We start from the raw sequence: 21,467 nt of genomic DNA, 5'->3' as shown, positions 1-21,467 counted from the left end.
ATAAACACGCATTACATGTTATATGAATATTTCTTTGTGAAATTATTGGTCTGTGACAGGGTCTCTTTAAAGCTGAACCTTCAGTCTTGCACATTAATACAGGCTCCTTTGTCTCCTGTCTTGAAATAGTATTTCAAAGTGTGCATTAGAAGCTGCATGTCAGATAGTTTCCCATTTCCAGACTGGAGAATATCCAGCATCATTTAGCTCTTTCTTTCTTACTGTCCTTAGACCATCTTTTTTATTCATCGGATTTCAGTCCATTTCAATAATGGTGGCCCAGCATCACATGTGGCAGTTATCTAAGGCAATGCGCTTAATAAAAAAACTTACATTGGATTGCTCACATCTGCAGCCTGCCTATGATAAGTAGACTGACAGTCACCCATCATGGAATTTTGATATTTGCAAGGCTTTTCCAAAAGTCAGTCCACTGCTTGCATCAGGGCCAATGGTTCTTAAAAGAAGTTCCAAAGCAGGGTTCTAAAGAAGTTTTAAAGCAGCAAAGATCTAGGAATCTAAAAACAGCCCTCTCCCAACAGCCATCATTAACCTTTATTCCACTAAGAAGCACAGTGACCCCCTAATTAAGACACTGGGTCTAAAATAAGATTATTGAACTATTGAGTATTTATTGAAAATTGTCATTGGCATGTTGATGAGGAGGAAAAGATGATCCAGAGAAGGCAAAATATAAGCATTTTAAAGTTACATAAGATACATCTGCACAAATTACAACTTTACAGGCTAATACACTTACAACATAGGTAGTACAAACATCACCGATGACCACAACCCATTGCCAACCACATATACGCATTCATTCCTCTTCCAACATAAAATTACTGAAATCTGACTGCAGAGGGTTACTGCATGATTTCTTTGCTGCCCTCGTTGAAACCTTAAATAGTTTTCAGTAAAAGCTGAAATATATATATAATTAAAGTAAATGATAGATTTCCTTCAAACAAGCCGATGCATTTAAAAAATAAAATCCAAGTGGAATGGGTAGGGTGAAATAACGTATTGTATACATCATGCTAAAAATATTCTAAGCTTTGTACACTTAACAGAATAAATATAGTCCTGTCAACACAAAGGAGAATTTTCTTGGGATAACTTTTTTTAATGTTTGACCATGAAATGTAATGAAAAGGCTTGTGGGTAGCATACAGCTTTCATGATGTAATGCTAAAACTTGTTTTTGGCGGGAGAACAAGCACACTCACATACACACAGCATGGCTACAGATCTACAACTCTACTCACATCAGCTTCTCCTTGATCGATCACATAAAAGTTGTCCCCTTCATCGCCTAAAAGACAATGAATAAAAAAAAATAAATAAAGCACTTTTGTACCACTATTTTTGTTGTTTTTCAGACTATTTACAGCTATATATCTATATCTGAAACAAATTTAATGTGACCCTAGAGGATAAGTTCATGTCCCATGTGCATTGGAGGGTTGCCTGTAAATCCCCAGCAGGAAAGTAAACAACAATGACACTGACAAAACTGATGCTGCAAAGAAACCATATGGGTAGTGTTGTCACCTATCACAAGATTCCCATACTAGCTCACAGATTCATCAGGTAATTCTTACCACTTTCCAACTAACAACCCAAAAAGTATTTTTATTACTATATTTACAAGCAAAAAATCTCAGGAGGTTGTCTGCAAATGTGAGGTTAATGTGTGTTCTTCTTTGAAGTTTAATAACTTCAAAGATTATACACACATCTTTTATATGTCACTATGTGGTACCATTCACATTTGTGGATTCAGATTGAAGAAGGGTGGCTCTTTGCACCCATCCCCACATTCATGATAGCTGTAAAAGTGTAGACGTGGCCAGATTTAATGGTTTCTTGAATGGTCCATGCTTAGCCCTCCATACCATTCCTGTAACTTTAGATAAGTTGAAGATATATATATATATATATATATATATATATATATATATATATATATTCAGGTTTCTTAAAAACAAAATTTACTTTATGGGTTCACAAAAACTTTATTTGATGTCTAAGCAATTAGCAGAAAAAAAAACTTGTAGTTGCCTTTCACTACATTTACTCCTGCAATTAGTGGGAAGTATTTTATGACACTAGGTACAGGCACAAATGCCAGTGTAGATCCATGAGAATTTTAGGTCACAATCCACATACGTAAAGTATTAAATCTGTGGCAAACAAAAGGTCTCCAAAAAAAAAAACAATGAATGAACAATAATATAATTGTTTTGTTTGTGATGAATATTTAACAGCAATCAAGCCGATCAGGAAATGCCATTTAGACTTAGATTTCCCAGTGATGAATAGGGACCAAGACACAGATTGCGTTACAATGATTGGATGGATGGGGGTATCAAAGGTATGCCACAAATCTCCCGACACAAAAAACAGACAGCAAAATCAATGGCAAAAAAAAAAAAAAAAAAAACTTTTTGTTTAAGGAACTGGGTGCTAATAGTGAAAATGGTAAAAAAAAAAAAAAGTTTAGATGAGGGAAAGAATTCAAAGAGAACCTCAAACATTAAAAGATGTCTGAATGCATTTTTTAAAATTATTAAATGCAAACCCAACTACTGAAATTTCATAAAATGCATTCACATAATGTGCTGCTAATCTGGTTCCATATTGGATTGAATTCTTACAACTTAATTATTGCTTTTGTTTGTAAGGCTTTGCAAAATTTTTTCCCCTTTTGACTTTTATATGGTGGAACTGTGAAAAGCTCATGTTTGTGCACATTGGGATTTTTGCTACCTTATATATCATCCCATAGACTGGCATGTAACTCTAACAGAGCAAGGAGTTGGAGGATGGAATGTGAAACTACAAAGTGAATTTGCAATTAAAACCTAAGTTCAGTTTTAAATTTAAAATGAAATGATAGAAAGTATTATTGCAATGAACACAGATTTAAATCAATTTATTTGTATTCACTGTAGAAAAAAAAAACTCCACAGTCAAATAAGAACATTCAAGGTTTCAAATCTGCAGGGTTCCGCCTCTGAACACTGATGTCAACCCCTGGCCATGCAGCATGGTACGGGTGTGTGAATCACAGCAGTAAGTAACTGCTAGAATCACAAATATTATGGCAGGTAAAGCTGTTCATGTATATGTGTTTAGATATCTGGAGATTTGCTTACTTTTTCATGTATGCCAGTTACTTTCATATCTCCCCAAAATATAAAAATCGACCATTACAAACAAATGTATCTTACGAACATGGAATAAAAGAAGGGGAAGCTTATTAAGAAAGTATAATTAATTGTAACCTTGTTACATAAGAGACCAAATAGCTGCAGACACATTTAAGGTCCCGTATTCCTATAATTCCATATTTGGTCCTGTCATCAGAGACAGCACAGTCACCAGAGCTCTCAAAGCATTGTTTTAGTTAAAGTCTGTGCCAAACCCACACTCTGGTATTTTATTGCTGTGCGTGTCAAAAAAAGACTGTGTACACTGATGTGCAGGAAACATAATTGACTCACAAGTCATTTATATCTCCGATGTGCACAGCTGGGACTACTAACCTGAGCTGATATCCAAAGTTATTACAAAAAGAACAGAATGAAGTAAAATGCATGGAAATAGGCAATCTGCAGCAACCCATATAATCACAAAAAACTTCTAAACCTATGTGATTATTGCATTGTGTTCTCCCCAGCCCCTTTTAGCTGGGTGAACCACCAGACACTTTTCAGCAACCACCCGGCTGTTTTTGGGTGGTTACTGATGAGTTGGGTCACAATACAGGAGCTGCCACCTACCTACAATTTTCTCCCAAACAGCTTAAAAAAAATATTTGGGTTGAACACTGAAATGAGTACTAAAAAATGGATCAGTCAGTTCTAGATCTTTGGGAGGCGAAAATGCCAAGGCAGTATAGATATATACAAAACGGGATAGATTTCCATTGTGGAGAGAGGATTTGTGTGGTGTTTATTGTTAGAGTTATGGGAAGGTTTACTGTGGGGGACCCCTAAAATGGACACTGTAAGAACAGATGTAGTCCAAATAAAAGAGCCCTACACCTCGGGCACCCTGTGCACTTTCTTCCGTCTTTAAGGCTTTCAAGATTTCTAGGAGTTTTAATAATAAAAATAGGAGGTCCTTGGTATAACACCATAGTTCCATCCTGTAAACCAGGGGTGTCAAACTCAAATACACACAGGGACAAATTTAAAAACTTAGACAAAGTCGCGGGCCAACCTTTAAATTTGAGGCAATTTTTTCTTCTCATTAGAAATGAACCCTTTTCATATAGAAACAAAGAGGTTTTGCTTCACATCCAATCTGGAACAAGCTTATAATAGAGAAATAGCCATAAAAAAATTTTAATTTTATTTCAGAAAAAATCTTATGCCTCTTTCTCTATTTGTAGCATACGTTAAATTTAAATGGTAAACTTTTTGTACGGGCTAACAATAATACCCATATTCTTCTATGAAAACCCAACCATTCAAATCCATGCCCTGGAGTAGCAAGTAAAAGTACAGCTGAGGGGGGAGTGCTGGAAATGCCAGATGCACGCAATGCGGAGCTAAATCTTGTGGGTAGCCCGCCGCTGAAACTCCCTCTTCAATGAAATAGCGCTGCTCCTAATATTCCCAGCATTATTTGGGTCTATAAAACCCACGCATAGGCAGAGAGCTAGCTGGTCTATAGACGCAAGTGATGCCAGGAATTGTAGTAGCAGCACTATTTCGAAGCAGCGACGAGCCAGCTGCAGTTCATATTTAGGGGCCAAAAAATAGGACGTTGGGGGCCGGAGTTTGACATCCCTGCTTTAAACCATTACGTTATAGCAGGGGACAGCAGTGAAGTAAGAGTAGGTGGATAAAAACACAATATGTGGTGGGGGACACTGGCAGACAGACTCTCAGAAGCGTTAAATGTTAGGAAACATTGCTCATGGAGGAGGCCCGTATAAAACCTCTTCTCTTGCAGGGCATCTTCATTTGACATTGTTGTTTTCCCCAACAGGACCAATTTAAAGTGGTAATATAGAAGAACTAAAGTCCTGTTCAACAAAATACAGGATCAGGCAGGTGATATTGCACAGAAAATGTACAGTATTAGCTTCCCTTGCATGTGCTGGGGATAGATACGATAAACTCCCACAGGTCTGGGTAGGAGTTACCCAGCCGCTGGGAAGAAGAAGAAAGAAACACAATGGCACCCTGTGTGGTATAATGGATAGGTAAGCCTTAGTTCTGTTTTAAGGTAAGGCATTGTTCTCTGAAACAATACCTAACACTGCTGAACTCCTGGTATTGAATGCTAAAAAAACAGTAAATATAACTAAAAACAGTGATAAATAAACCTAGAATGAAGTCCAGAGTGGATCAACCAAACTATGATGTGGAAGCATGGTCTTTACTGTTACAGGACAATTAACAGGGTTTACTACTACAATTTCAACACACATTAGCATAAAAGCCCAAATTTGTATGTCATCTTCTTAGCGACTTACCTACTTCATAGAACCCTGTGGGGCAAAAACTCTCAGCCACCACAAATCTAATCGTGCATCTTCAACAAATTATTTTTTTTTTCAAGGAGGCAGTAACATTTTTCAATGTGACTGCTGGAAGAATGACAGGGTGGTTAATGTTCCTACCAACCCCCATTTTCCTGTTTTCATTGACTATGTAGCAACTAGGGTTACTATTGGCTGTGCTCTTTTAAAATACATTTAACTTTTCTTGGCGAGATAAGTAGTACTAATTTTAAGTTTGATAGCCTAGATCTCAATGAGATGTTGCTGAACCAATAAATCTGCGACCTTCCCCTTCTAACACTATGATTTTTCCGGTGTTATCAGAAGGAAATAAACATCTAAATATTTTTGGTTACTGAGAATCCCTGGTTGACTTATGCTTATGCTTCTCAGCATCATAAATATTGTATATTTATGACATTCTTACCTTGTAGTATGACAGTCTCACCGGCGATGTGATTGACAGGGAACATGGCATCAAATATATCACTGAAAGAGACAAGATAAATGTAAGCAATTTGTAGGAGAGATGCAGGTTTATTCAATATGACAGACTGTCTAGAAACACAGAGCATATTATGCAGGCCAACGTTCTAATAAACTACACTGAGGCTTGTTTAAAATCTTGGAATGCAGATCTCTATGCCATTCCGCTGAGGCTAAGTATTACAAGGCATTCTGAAATTCCCAGACATGTCACTCTGTAGCATACACATGAAACTCAAACCTGATACGCTCTGCTCATATCTCTCATATCTGTATGAAGTCAGAAGACACTTTTTAAATAACTGGAAAGATTTTGCCAGGTTCGAATAAGGATGTGCACTCATGAACATTCCTCTCGATGTCTGAAGCTCTAACATTTACCAGCGCCCAAGAGACTTGTGTACACATTTACATCATAGAGCCTAGTGCACCCTATGATGGATGATAGTCCTAATATAAAACAACACCTTTGTTGGCAGCCATTATAGAATTTTCAGACACCTACTGCTTTTTTTTTTAGTGCTTTGTAGCAAAAAAGTAAGGCCTAGTGCTACTATTCTTTTGCTTTGTTTTAATTTGACACAAGGAATTGTGGCCTAAAGGGCAATGCGGAAATCGCTGCAAAAATTGAAGCAAAACCAACCAACAGCTTTTTCTTTTCATTGTAGAGATTCCCTCTAACTTTCTACTGCATCTCTGGAGAAGAAAACAAAGCAAAATCTCCCCTTCTGAACACATACTGCAAACATTAAGGGGTTTAACCCCCCTCCCATCCCCAAATTAAAAGATTTGGCTGGAAATACACTTTATAGTATGAACTCCTTTATGGAACATTTCCATAAAAGCTAATATGCATCACTACTTTACACTGGTTTTTCAAAATGAAAAATTTGGTAATTTAGAGGCCTAAATAAAAGTTTATTGTAGAAGAACATCAATTAATATTTGTAAGAGCAATATAAGCAAGTGAGGGACAGTTGTGGATAATAAATGCAGATTTCCTATTTAAATAAATATTATGATTTTTTTAGAGTTTGTCAGGCTCTATTCTTTAGGGAAGAACGGTATTACATGTCTCATGTGAACTTTCTTTAAGCTTGTTCTGTTGGGGCTTGTTCTGTAGACAGGACCTAGGGCTGAGAACATGCGTTACCCATTCTTGCAGCTCTATTACTGCACTGAACTGACACATCAGCAGCCTCTCTGAATAGCATTCATGACAGTTCACAGATAGTTGTGTCTGACACGTGCTGTTTTCAAGGATCTGTTCATATGCCACAAAATATACACTGTGTTTACTGAAAGCACACAAATAACCTGCCAACACTAAAGGAACAGATACTTTGGGCAGCAGTGCTTAATATTATTACATATCTGTATAGAACCAGCATAATAAACAACACTTTACATACCACATCATGTTACTGCCTCTCAGGGAAGTTTACAATTTATTATTTATACCATAGTCTAATCATCATAACATATGGAACCCTAGCGCTGCAAGGCTAGCCACCATACAACATATTTCTGGTCTAAACAAATGAGGAGGACACAAGACTTATAACCAGTATTAAGCTACAATGGTTACCTACCTAGTCTTTGCTACTGCAAGAGGTAAATGGTAGCTGGTTCCATACTAACTTGCACCATAATGCACTAACTTTTTGCACCACACCAATTACCTTTTTGGACATTGCCATTTGCAAATGCATGATTAAAAAGGAGAAGGACTGAGTACAAAACAAGCAACTCAGCACCATAATTATCAACTACTATTTCAGAAACAGCAAGAAAATAGTTTCTAATATACCTAGAGGTATAAAACAAATGAAAGCAGTACAGTGATACCTCGGCTAACGAAGATATTCGTTCCTGAATTACACTCATTAGCTGAAATCTTTATTAGCCGAAAAAAAACCTAAAATACAGCTCAATACTGCTCACCGTGGCTGCAGTTTGCTATCGCACATCCAGAAATGCATTCGTTAGCCGAGGCTGAAACTCAACAACAAAATCTTCGTTAGCCAAAAAGTGTATTAGACAAGTCACTCGTTAGCCGAGGTATCACTGTACATTTGTTAAGCACTTATGTACCATCCTTCAATTTGGCACTGACCCCTGCAGTATTTTCATTCCACCACTTGAAAATGCCCTTCTTCTAGGTTGAATGGCAGTCATAATCATTCAACCAACTTCCTATAATCCCAGGCTGTTATGGACACTTCCCCCTGGGGTGCATACTAACGTCAGCCAGAATACCACTGCACTGAACATTATTACATGTCATTACTAAAACTTAGTCATGAAAGGCTGAATAAAACCTGGAGTTATGCTTAATGTTGATTTAACAAATAAAAAATAGTATAAATTCCTAATAAATATTCATAAATATCTTTACCTTTGCTGAAAGAACATGTTCTTTAATTCTTTACATATTACACATTTATTCTTTAAATGCATGCCTTAGGGCATTCCTGTATTCTAGTCTGACTGCTTCCCATGGAGGTCTAAATCTGGCTGCTGTGTACATTCAACAGACTACACATAAAACAGCCTAATGAACCCACTCTTCAGAATGGTGTTAGGTTTTGGCAGTCATGACCATTAGGCACCCAGGCTTTCTTTGGCACACAGTTCAAGTATATAGGTTTAGACATGAAATCTCAATGTATCAATCAGATGTGCACCTTGAGGGCATATAAAAATATTATGTTTGCTGAGAGCAGCGAGTCAGAGCATGCAGTCTTTCCTATATTCTAAAGAAAATGATGGAAAAAATAACTCAGGTTTTTCACATTAAACGTAATATAGCATTTTTATAGGTGGGGTGTTTATTTCCATTGCATAGTATGACACTGTTATATGATATATTTTTAAGAAGTTTTAAAAAGAGCTTGCAATTAAAGAGGGATTTCCCATGTACGCTCTGATGTTTTTAAGCAATAAGCAAGTGCCAGGTCTACCATATTGGAATGTATAGGTAAACCAAATGTCTTAATAATAAACCATAATATACAAAAATATCAAGCAGCCATTTGTTATTATCTGTAGCCTTGATGCTACCCCAGGCTTGTCTCTTTAGGTTGCCCATGACCATTGTTTGTGGTCGTCTTGGGGGGAAATTCAGTGTTAGCACTGTCTATATAACACTTGTTCTTTTCTTCTGTACATAACTAATGATCTCTAATGACCGTTTTTAAAAACAATTTTTGGAACATCTGCATAAAGCTTTAGATTCTACATGTGTAAGATTTATTTCCCAAGAAAAATGTAATTAGACATTGCCTCTTTATCCCCACTGCATTTACTGCTACGGTCTAAGTCCTGCTAATAGGTAAAAGAAAAGCACTCTCTTTAACAATACAATATCAGCTAATTCTGGCAGATAATTCCTTAATATTACATTGGTGGCTTAGGCCCAAGTTGGATGAGACTAGACCTACAATATAGATCAGTTTCCCAACCAGTGTTCCATGGAACCCTAGGGTTCCTCCACAGATTGCTGGAGTTTCCAAGAGCTATAGGCAATCTGTGCCTCTCAGGTCATTTTAAAGACCAATGATCTTTTTGGCTATTTGTAAGGGTGGCATTCTTTCCAAAGGTCAGCAATGTAAGAAGCATATCACACTAATGTACTGTTAGCTGTGGATAGGTTAATTTTAATTTCAAGGGTTCTCTAAGAGCTGAAACATTTCGCCAGAGTTCCTCCATGTTAAAAAGGATGAGGAAGGCTACTATAGATAGTGCATCCTTCATGGAGCTATTGAAAAGGTTCAATTATTAAAATATTAGAATGGGACCCAATACATTTCATATATTATGTGCCATATACACGTTCCTGCCAAATATTTGACTACTTTTTCTACAGAAAAAAAATTATTCCTTTTAGTTCACTTGGTCAGTGCTTCAAATCAATTGCTTTGTGGGTTAATACTAAAGAGTACAGTTTACAAATCAACAGCTCGCAGATAAGACTATAATAAATACATAATAAGCAAGCTAAAGAGTGTCTTAAAAGCAACTGAACAATAGAAAAATACCTACACACTCAACCCATCTAGCTATGAAATGTTTCTGTAGCACATAAAATCTATGTGAAGATATACTGTTGCACCAAAGTGTCTCTTTAAAGTATGGTCCTACTCAAATATATGCTGTGTTCTCCCCAGCTGCTTTTGGCCAGGCACACTACCTGCCACTTTTTTTAGCAGTTACCCGGCTGTCTTGGGAGGATACTGAAAAGTTGGGACACAATACAGGGATGGCCACCCAATTACAGCTTCCTCCCACCCAGCCTAAATTTTTTTAGTAAGAACATTGATATAATAGTACCCAAATTCCAATATACATATATAAAGAAATGGACTATCACTAGATGAAAATTAACATTTTATGACAAACATATGGAAAGTGCCATTGTTGAATTTAAAGCCCAAGCTCTAATCTACACATTTTTGTCTTTGATTGCTGTGACTCTAAGCAAACCCTGCATATCAGACATTGGAACACTGGGTGCGGATTTGTTTTGGTCCAAGGACAAAAACATGAAAGCTCTGTAGCTTGAGCTTTCAAACATGGTGCAACAATGGTGGTCAATATGGCAATATTTTTATTCTACCGCGTTAACTTTTACAGAAATGTAATTCTAAAGGCAGACAGTCAGACAGCAAAGTACCCAGAAGACAGCATTTTTTTCAAACCATGGATTAAATAATGCAGTCAATACACATCCTCCTCCATATGTCACACCAGACACCTGCCAGAAAAATCTCCGGAACTGCGCAAAGGAAAATGCTTCCATCAATATTCAAGTATGACATTATAAAAAGATCTTGTTCCATATGGGAACAATTCTAGTGGATTGTATTTTATTTATGATGAGAAGGGGTTATGTAGAAAGATGAAGTAAAGCTAACAGAGTAGTAAAAATGGTGAAGTCATTGTAACACACTTTAATGAGCCTGATATTCTGAAAACTTCACATTCCATTTGTTTGAGTGTTACTATACAGGACCAATGCTAGGGGAACAGGCAAAGTGATGTATTTAAAGAGAGCAAGCTAGAAATGAGCAAGGGGTAGGAATGTGAATATTCCTCTCCTGGTTTGGTCTTAGCTTTAGGTCTCTAGGTGTGGGTATGGGTACTGTTATTTGGCAGGATTTTATCCATGTCAGAGCAAAAATGTCACTATAAGGTCCTGATAGAATTGACCTATGGCTGAACTGAAGGCTGAAAACTGGTACAACCTTCATGATTCCAAAACAGGGTAAAACTTTTGTTCTATTGTGGTTTTTAAAAATTGGTAATTAGCGAGTGATTGAGTTTAGACAAGAAATGATATGGGCATACTGCATGACACCTCTGCTTAGACAGGCAAAGAAATTAACAATTAGAAATCAAGTAATTCCCAAGAGGACTGCTTAGACCTTTATTTAGAGTGAAGGCTCTGAGTTTTACAAATAGGCATTAATAGCTGTTTAAAGTAGAACAAATTTCCAGGTTTATGTTCTTCCAAAACAGTTAACTTTAAGGCATGCCTCTGGTGATAACCATCACATTTCCCAGGGTGGTTATGTTATTGGGTAACCAAAATTTAGGTCCTTAAATAGTTGGTGTCATAGCTGATTACATGTGCCAACTGCTAATATAAATGTAGGATAAAATGGAACCATCTTTGGCTGTAAAGGATACAAAGATTTATTTCCATTTTAAAAGAATGGGTTATCCAAATACGTAGCTTAAATAACACACTAGTTTCTATTAAGAAACCTTTGAAGAGAAACGTTTCCCCTGTTTCACAATTACAGCATGGGTCTTACTTTCCCAAACTGATTTTTTTATTTCTGCAATCCTACAGAAAATACAATAGCAGGAATGATACTCCAATACATCAAAATAGTGCTAGATATTTTGAGAGGCAGCTCCTATTGCTAGAGTCACTAAGAAGGGTAACTGAGATTTGAATGGAATGACCCAATCATACCACTGTACATAGTTCAACAAATCCCAAAATCCATGCCAAGGAATGCGCCCAAAATAATAAATATCAAACATAATTTTATGGAATATATTTCTATATCTAGTGAATTCTGGTGTGCTTGGATCAATTATTTTTGGCATATTATTTTGAGAACAAGTGCAAAGTATGGTGCAATGAATTCAGATGCTAAGTTTTTTCACAGCTTGACTACATGGTTGACCTAAAGTTGACTAAAGTTGACCTAAATTCAGATTACCATTTGAACCCTCACATCTCAATGCCTACTACGTAAACTTAAGAATAAAAATTTTGAGCACTCCCTTCAGGATATCATGTCACTAACTTAATAATTTAGAGGTACACACAAAAAATCAAATACTTTAAATGCTTTATTACAATGTTTTTCCTTTTCTGTAAACAATTTCTAATTTAATAGGCAATGAGCCTCTGAAATTGCTGGGGAACTTGACAACTCTAGGAAGAGTAAATTTCCTACAATGTCAAAAGTTCACCCTCCCTTCAGCCACATCATAGCTCTTATCTCTTTTGGGATTGTCTTCACACTGTCTTCTGTCTCATCATGAATTATGATGTAGCTGCCAGAGGAACAGCAATGAGAATTTTAGGGCAGCTCTAAGGAACTGGTGACAAGTCACACACTTTTTGGATGTCTACACCTCTTCTGGGAATCTAATTACTCTCTGTAGTGGCCCAGCCCCTACGCCCCTTTTCTCACTTCTCTACATAACCTGTATTGTAACTGCTTAAAGAAGAATAGAGGAAAATATTATTGTGTCACTTGAGTGACAGCTATAAATCTGCCAGGGCTGCTTGACATCACATTCAAGATGGTGGTGCCCAGCAGAAGACCCAGGACTTCTGGATGTCTACAAGCTAAGCTTTTACTGAAAATAAAAAGCTTAAAATAAGTTAAATACACATAAGAAAGGAAGAGCGTTAAAATGACTGGTCTGGCAACTGGTCCCTTTAAGGCAACAAAGAATGTGATACGCTTTATCTCTCAGCCATCTTTATAAATCAGAATTAATCTTTTTAAAGTGTGTTTAAGTAGTTTATATCAGAACATTCCTTCTTAAATCAAAGGTCATAGACTTGGGGGACCCCAAGTTCAAATTGGGTTAAAAAGAAAATATGAAAAAAGGTTCTTTGAAATGCAAGATGTTCCAGATATTTCATGTCGCAGCCTGTTCACATTGATGCATGAGATGTGAAAATGGCATCTCTGAAATATGCTGCTCTAGGGAGTCTGTACACTTGCAATACCCTTCCTGGCTCTCGGCCATAAGACCTGAGCCTAATCCTCTCCTCTGATGTGATCAGGTTTCTTTTTCTCCTTGATCTATTTCGGACAATGAAAGAAAAATCACTTTAACTTGATCGGTACACATAAATTCCATATGTTCATAAAGAAAGTGAGAGCTTTACTTACAAGTAACACGCAGTACTGCGGACAGATTTTGAAGGACTCTAAAGTCCTGAGAAATGTGGATAATGTTTTAAAACATGATAAACTCAATGAGCACTAATTAATAATGATTTTATCTATTTTCCTCATATTGGGGCAAAGATATTATATAGTCCACAAACTTGACACCTTTAGTTATTTTGTGTTTGTTGCCAGACCTTACTCTAATATATATATATCACTTTGCTAATTTCTAGTACAACTTGAAAGAGCAGAATTTGGAAACGTTCTATTGAACCACCAGAAATTAATTTTCTGGTTCAGATCTTGGCAGCTACAGCCAAAGGTCACCCAAAACTTTTTTATCCCTCTGCACTAAATTCACTTTATGGGCTTTAAAATATATTTATTCACCACTTAAACGTTTATAAAATAGATTTTATGCCCCCTTTAACCCCTTCTCTAGGAAGACTCCATTCAGTTCCACCTTTCCTTATAGTTGAGCTCATCCATTCCTATAATCATCATAGTTTTATTTCTCTGCTGGAAATATGGAGGTCTAATACAATGTATTTTCTCTACTATGCCTGGGAAATCTCCCTAAATGTAGACATTTGGGATCGGAACATTTGTCTCCATTGGATGAATTTAAGACTTACCCTAACGTTTTGTCTTGGTGACACAGACAGAATCAGGGACACAATAGACAAGAGACAATAAAAACTTCTTGCTCGGAATTTATAAAAGGGTTTAAGTGGAACTAAACTCATTAATACTTACCTGTCCCCTTTCCATAGCAGACACCACCATCTTCCCCCTTATTTCCTTTCATATTCTGAATTTTGGCTGTCTTAATAGACCCTTCACAGGAGTGTGGGAGTTCATTCAGTCCTGGCACTCAGGATTGCCGGTTAACCAGGCAACAAACTTTGACAGCTGGGTAGGTAGGTAAGAATAGTAAATGCAGAAGGGACATTGCCTTTCCCCTTCTGCAATAAACAGCTGCCTATTGTAACACTTAAGGCTTTAAAGAAAGCTCTGGAATGGGATGTTTGAAATCCCTCAAGAGTGTCAGCTCCAGTATTAACTCAGAATCAGTTGCATACCATCACAATAAGGTACACTTGGGGAACTTTTTAGTAGATTTAAGGGGACTTTCAGTGACTTGACAAGGACACTATGAAAAACACCTGAAGTTTCTCTTCTATTTGTGAAACTTAGTCTTTCTTAAGAAGTCAAATTTGTTAACAAAATCAAAAAGGTACAGTGAAAGTGGAAATCACATTTTATTAACAGAGAAAGCGCTGCAAAAGAAGCATTAAAATACTTGAATTTTGTGATATTTTTGTGTTTGTGACAGGGTCTCTTTAGGCACTTTAATAAAGTAAAGGTTTCCTTGTAAATTGCTCTTTGTAAAAACTTAGCTTGTTTTCCTATCATTGAAACTCTTGCAGTTGCAATCACAGAGGCCCATGAAGTTATAGTAATTTACAGAATGACAAAAGTAACATTCAACGCTTCTATAAACAAATTTGATAAAAAAATAAAGTTATTATCTCAGCAGTGCCTTAGGCAGATGTGCTAGCTCTCCATGGAGGGAATGAAATGGAAGATTTTTAATCTATGTAACATTACACAAATTATATTAAATTGACATCCTGAAACTGCTCTTTGAGGACAACACCTTTATATGTGTTACCTTGAGGCCTGTCAAGACTTTCATCTGAAAAAGCACTCTTCATTTTAATTTTATTCATGGCAGTGAAAGCAACAAGAACAACCTGGGAACATGATGTATTGTACTGTAAACACAAAATTTCAACAGGGAACAACCATTTTGGTGCATTCACTGGAATTAGAAGGCATGAACAATACTAAGTCTGAAAAACATCCTAAAGGGGCCCATTTATTCAAGGGTTCTTAAGACAGTGTAACGTAACTCTGTATTATATGAAGGAGATCACAGTATGTACACTGAAAGTGTCCTTTGCTAGCATAAGTCCACCATCTTTTTTTCTTAATGCAATTTATATCCAACCTACACTTGCTACAACAACATGTTACCATTCTGTTACAAGAACCTCAATTAAAAAAAACAAAAGATATATTACAATCCCAACGGCTGACAATTTGACCAATTTTTCCTAAAGTTACCACATATCCATACCAAATGAAAAGCCATTCTATTTTTATTGGCCAAAGCTGAGCAACCATGATAATGTACTTTTTAGTTGGTAAGTAATAATAATTTACTTACTAACTCAACGTGTAGGTTTATGCTTTGAAGTTCCTTCCCTTCAAGCAGTCTTGAACTGTTGACAACCAATTGCTAATAGGACAAATGAAAAGAACTATAAAACACCAAACACTAGAAGTAAAGTACTTGTCAACTAGTTACCAGACCTAGGTTCCACATGCTCACCACTAATAACCAGCATACTGGTTACATGCTATGCAATTGTACAAGCAGAAGAGATCCACACGCAACATCTCATCAAGATAGAAAATGATCTTAAGCCATTTCCCAGCTATTAGGATGGTAGATCTTCATGAAGATCTTCAGGAAGAAGTGCTTCATCTAGGTTCCAAAAAAACAAGCAACACCATTGCCAATCACCAAGAGATCCACCATAACTAAAAATGAGACTGGGAGAATTCTTTTATACTAAGGTCATCTTTATACTAACAAGTGGAAAGGATGCTGTACTGCCGACCCAGAAGGCTTTGGGTGGCTTTATCTACTTATTACAGATGACCCCTGGGCTTAGGAAAACATGAAACAGAGCAAAAGTGGGACAAAATCTTACTTTTCTTAAAAACAAACTGATTGAACATACTAGTTTGTAAAAGAAAAGTAAGCCTTATACCTTGAAATTGAATCTGCTGGGTGACTATTTTATTATTGTAGAGTTTACAACAAAGTTGTTCATGACTGCTTGATAACATATTTTATCAACCAATCAAAAACATTCTAGTACATTATAAATAACAGAATGAAATGGTCATAAAATGGTGGAAATATTGATGCTTAACATCCACAGATCTTGCTACAAACTGGGGCCTCGAAAATGTATAGTCATCAGCTGAATTAATTAACTTTTGGATTTCTATAAACAATATTTTTTTTTTAGAATGTCTGTTTAAGTTGTTGAATGATGGCAGCTCTTTAAATAATGTACAGGACTCCAGGCGTGGGTCCTGGATGGTGGGTATATTCCCTCTGCTTTAGATTGTGGTCCCTCAAAAAAGAAAAATAACAGTTTATGTAAAGTGGAAAGATTCTATGATTTTTTGGCCAACCCATGGACCCTGCAGTACATACTGGGTTTTCATGTTGCCCAGACAGGTTTTTCTAGACCAGAGAAGCCCAAAGTATAGCTCAGGTTTTTGGGCAAGTGGCTAATTTGTTGGCAGCAGTACTGGGCAGCTCCTAGTTGTCTTGGGAAATACTGGTGTAGCCGTGCACAACTGGCTACCTGTGGGAATGTGGGGCCCTCCTGGACCTGCAGCTCCGATTGAGACACAAAATTCTAATAAAGGAATGAAATAAAATAACTATTCTAAAGCCTAATTGAACTTTCACTTTCAATCATGTACATTTTAGGTGCATCAAGACAAAAGGTATGAAAGCTTCTAGGTCCATTTCAGACGTGGATGACTGCAGCACTGTATGTCAGGCTCAACTGCTCTCCTACTCAGTCCCATTCTCCCAATTGGGAGCGGTGGGGGACCATTGTGAGCACATGTTTGTGGTGTGCTTGAGGTCAGTTTCTGGAAGCAACATGTTACTTCTGGCCACATGGTTGCATTTTCTTCTCTGAAGGAAAAATTGCACTGGGCAATGCATGCAAACACATTAATCTGCAATTTGCTTCTTCTAGGTGTATAGCAGCAGTTGCTATAATCCTGGGAATGACTAACAGCTGTTCACTTATATACAGCAGCAATTTAAATGGGTCCTTAAAATTCATAAATTGGCTTTTGAAAGAAGCATTAGTCTGAAAGCCTGCGCCCTGTAAGCATACTGCAGAGATCGGCCTTAGCTCTTCTGTGTAGAAGCAGCGATTTCTCTGTATAGAAGAAACATGAGCTTTTTTGATTACAAACCTATAGGTCTGATTTAACAGAGTGGGTATCAGAACTTTTTAGAGCAATCAATGCTTCCACGCCAAGAACGTGTGTTGTTTACAGCATGATGATAAGGGGCAGGTTTTTCTACCCGAGATGCAGCTACTTTGCAATTGAATTATAAACTAAAAGCCCAGTTGAACTTTAAACATTTCAAGAAATAATACATAAAAGGTACAGTGTACTGCCTTCTTGCTTGTGTAACATGCATATTGCACCAGCATTCTAACAAATGGGTAATGAGCATTTGTTATGAGCCGCTAGTTAGGGAAACCTGCTATACGCCAATGACTAAACTCACATGAGCTGTAAAGTGCTAGAAATGCACACAGCACATTTTTTCCCTCTGACACAGTGAAAAACATGAGAAAATCCCAGTGTCTAATGACTGTCTGGGGCACCGGGTACAGAAAGATTTATATGTTTTCCTGAGGTGAGGTATGCTCAATCATCTATTGTGCTACAGTCATCACTGATGAGGGTTCCTGAACAGTGCAGGCCCTGTGTTCACCGCTAGCAATGTCAACAAGCTTCTTCTGGCTGCTGGGAAAGACCCTCTCCATGGATATGGAAATAGAAACGGATAGAGAGATAAATGGTTATTAAAAAAGAGTTGACCTGTCTCTGATTGCCAGTCTTTAGACAGCACATTTCCTATCCACCTATGTAAGGAAGTGACCCGTCCCTTAGCGATTCCTAATTACTGCTTACACAATGAGACACATTTAGAAGTGTGACTAGAGTAGACCGGAACAATCACAATTTTTTCCCAGAATCCTTACTACTATTCCAGTACACACATAAGTCAGGTGCTGCCGTGAGTCAAAAAGTTATAAAAAGTTAAGAAAAGTAAGAACAATACGTTTTAGATTTCATAGCAATAAATCATACTTGAGCTGGAACTTAAGCCAAAGCCTTTATGTGAGTTTTGGATAAAAGTTATTTTAATGGTTTTAATAACAAGGATAAAGAACTAAAAATAGGCAAAGTAATATTCTCAAGCAGAAATAAAAGGATATTTAATAAAATGAAATTACCATATGATATAACAATCCTGGGTATCTGGTTTTAAATGAGACCGTGAGATAAAAATATTAGGTTAATATATATCATCATTTGGTAAACTATGTTTATTTTATTCATGGATAATTCTACTTATTAGAGCCTGATTGGTTTAATCTATCTCAGATCTGTTTAAGGATATAAAAGTAGTACAGAGTACCAGATTATGTAGTAGCCAGAGTACCAGATTATGTCTAGAATAATTACATTTCCCTATTTAATGTACAGCGCTGCGTAATATGTTGGCGCTATATAAAGCCTGTTTATTAATAATAATAATAATAATATACTATACAAAATATATGTGTATGACGTGTTACAATTTTTCTGGATCTATACTACTTATTAGAAGCTGAATAATTTAATCTCTGTAAATACTTTACTGTTTAAAATACAAAACACTAGTGTAACAAATTCTAACCAAAATTTTATGATTTTTCATCGGCCATAAAAAGTCAACACACCAGAGGTTCACCAGTGACTGGAAGAACACTACAAAATAATTACATTTTGTTCTTCTGAGAATTATATTTCTTTATATATATATATATATATATATATATATATATTTCTTGAACCCTAAAGCTGAACTCCAGGATTCAAATATCTTTACATCCTTAGCTCTCTTTTCCCATATTGTTTAATACTTTTCAAATAATTTATTTTTGAAAAGATTGATCCTTTAATACCTAAGGATATCATTAACCATTTTTTTTGTTGGTGGATGTGTATGCGGTTATTAAAATGTAGCTTATCTGAATGTATACCTACAAATGATATGCAGATTATGGAAATGTGGGTAAGGAGGACAAGGCTTGATGGTGCCTTAAAACATACCTAAACTCAACATTTTCACTTTACATAAAAGAGTTGACAACCCTTCTATATAAGGGAAAAATATTATTCTTTTAGGGGAAAACCTTTTTTTAAAAAAAAAAAAAAAGGGTGCAGCATTGCCCCTTTTAGTCGCTGATCCCTGCAGAAATCAAGACTGAAAAGAAGCGCAGAGCCTCCCGGGATACGTACGTCAGGCATCCTGGGAGGCTCTGGCTGCTCCTTCAGGGCATGCCTGATCTCTCAGAAATGTTTCCACTAACAAGCCAGATGATGCCAAGCAAGGCTACGTCACCCAATCACACACCTGCACAGTGCAAGATCAGATGATGTAGCAAGAAGACCTTGGAAGAGAAGACTAAATATGGCAGCACCCAGCGCTACCTCTGTACCGGGACAAAGAGGAACTCTAGGACGACACAGGACCGGATCGAGGGAAGGTCCAGCGCCATCAAGAGATCTGTGGGAACACAGGTAAGAGTGTTTTTTTTTTTTTTTTTCAGTTTAGTACTGCCTAAAGCAAAAAGTAAGCTAAGGCTGGAGTTCAGTTTTAGGTCCTGATGAAGGGGGCTAATTTGAACCCTCATATGAACAACAGGTCTTTATTTAAATGCAACTGCAAAGAAAAATGATACGGATAGAACCAAAGACTCTGGAACTGTCTTCTTAATATCCGAAGTCATGTTACTAAAAAAACTTAGACACAGCTCATGTATGCCAATTAGCAGTCTGTGGAAACATTCAATTAGGGTAATTATTTTAGTGGGACCACATCAATAGCAAAAGATCCATTGATCCCCACCCAGACTACTCTATGGAAATGTTTTTAAATACTGTCTGGGAATACCTGCCTTAATTTCCTGTATCAAAGACAGTGGTCACTGGGACAAAAAGTGATGAGATATTCAACATTTGACACCTGTCAAAACTGGGAGGAAATTACTATTAACTCAAGCAAGGATTTCTTCTTCCTTTCTGTCATGTCTCCAAGATGTGAAAAGCAGGGACTTTGTCCCAATTGAGTCACAGAATACAAGAAAAACAAATGTTTTATCACTACTTTATGCTATCCAAAACAGAATTAAAGTTTTTACTCTGCCTCAAGTTCCTATCTGACAAGGTAAAATTAAATGTCTTTCTTTCACATTTTGCAGTCACATATGGCCGCATTTTAAAAATTACCATAAATTTACCAACGACTGCTGGAATGACCCTACCCTACTATATTGTATATTGATAGTTCACGCACAATATTCTCTACTATAAGGCAGGCCATATAATAAAAAATAAAATCCAGACAGGAGAGTGAGATTCCTAAAAATAATCACAGAAGGTGAACAAACTCACCAAACCTACCAATGCCCAAAATATACGTTTTTATGTACCATTGGGGCCATCCCAGCCATTGATTGCTATGGAAGACACTGCTAAAATACTAATCTGCTTGCACATATTGCTTATTGGCTGGACAAGTCAGGCGTTCCTGAAGAAAACTTTTTGGAATTTAATTCACCCAAGAGAATACAAAGATATAACACAAATGTTCACATGTTCAATACCAAATAAAAAGTTAGAGTTTACATACATTTACACAAAAATTCTGCAAGACCTCTGACAGCTTAGAATATACTTCAGCAAAGCTAGGCAAAGTTTGGACTAAATACTAGGCAAAAGTATTTCTAAATATACTTGGGTGTATCTGGGACATGAACTGTGAGAATTGTCATTACAGTTTTACCATTTATAGGTGGACTTTTTTTTCCTGATTCAAAAACTCCACCTCCCAATAAAAAAATTCCTTAAGTTGGTAGTTTGGTCTGTTTATTACGGATATACAACAATGCAACACTGTGTATGAGCACTAATCCCATTCAGTGTGATTTAAACTTTGACCATTTTTGGCACATGGACAATGTAACCCAAACCAAAAACTATTAGATATACGATACTTAAATTGTTCCTTTGACTTCGGTTACCTAACTTTGTATGATGTGATCATTCATAAAGCATACACTGTTCAGACACTAAAT

General features: G+C 36.7%; 1 protein-coding gene across 1 annotated transcript in view; it reads right to left on the bottom strand.

Moving 5' to 3' along the window:
- PRKAR1B (protein kinase cAMP-dependent type I regulatory subunit beta) overlaps positions 1-21,467 on the bottom strand; it is a gene marked incomplete in the record, with an annotated part of 114,986 nt that overhangs the window by 54,755 nt on the left and 38,764 nt on the right. The window contains 2 exon segments of the mRNA XM_072417824.1: positions 1,269-1,315; positions 5,949-6,010. Of these exon segments, the coding sequence (XP_072273925.1) occupies positions 1,269-1,315; positions 5,949-6,010 (109 nt within the window).

This window comes from Pyxicephalus adspersus, chromosome 7, assembly GCF_032062135.1.
Source record: "Pyxicephalus adspersus chromosome 7, UCB_Pads_2.0, whole genome shotgun sequence".
Lineage (NCBI taxonomy): Eukaryota > Metazoa > Chordata > Amphibia > Anura > Pyxicephalidae > Pyxicephalus > Pyxicephalus adspersus.
Note: the sequence above shows the minus strand (reverse complement) of the source record. Positions and strands in the feature narration are given on the sequence as shown.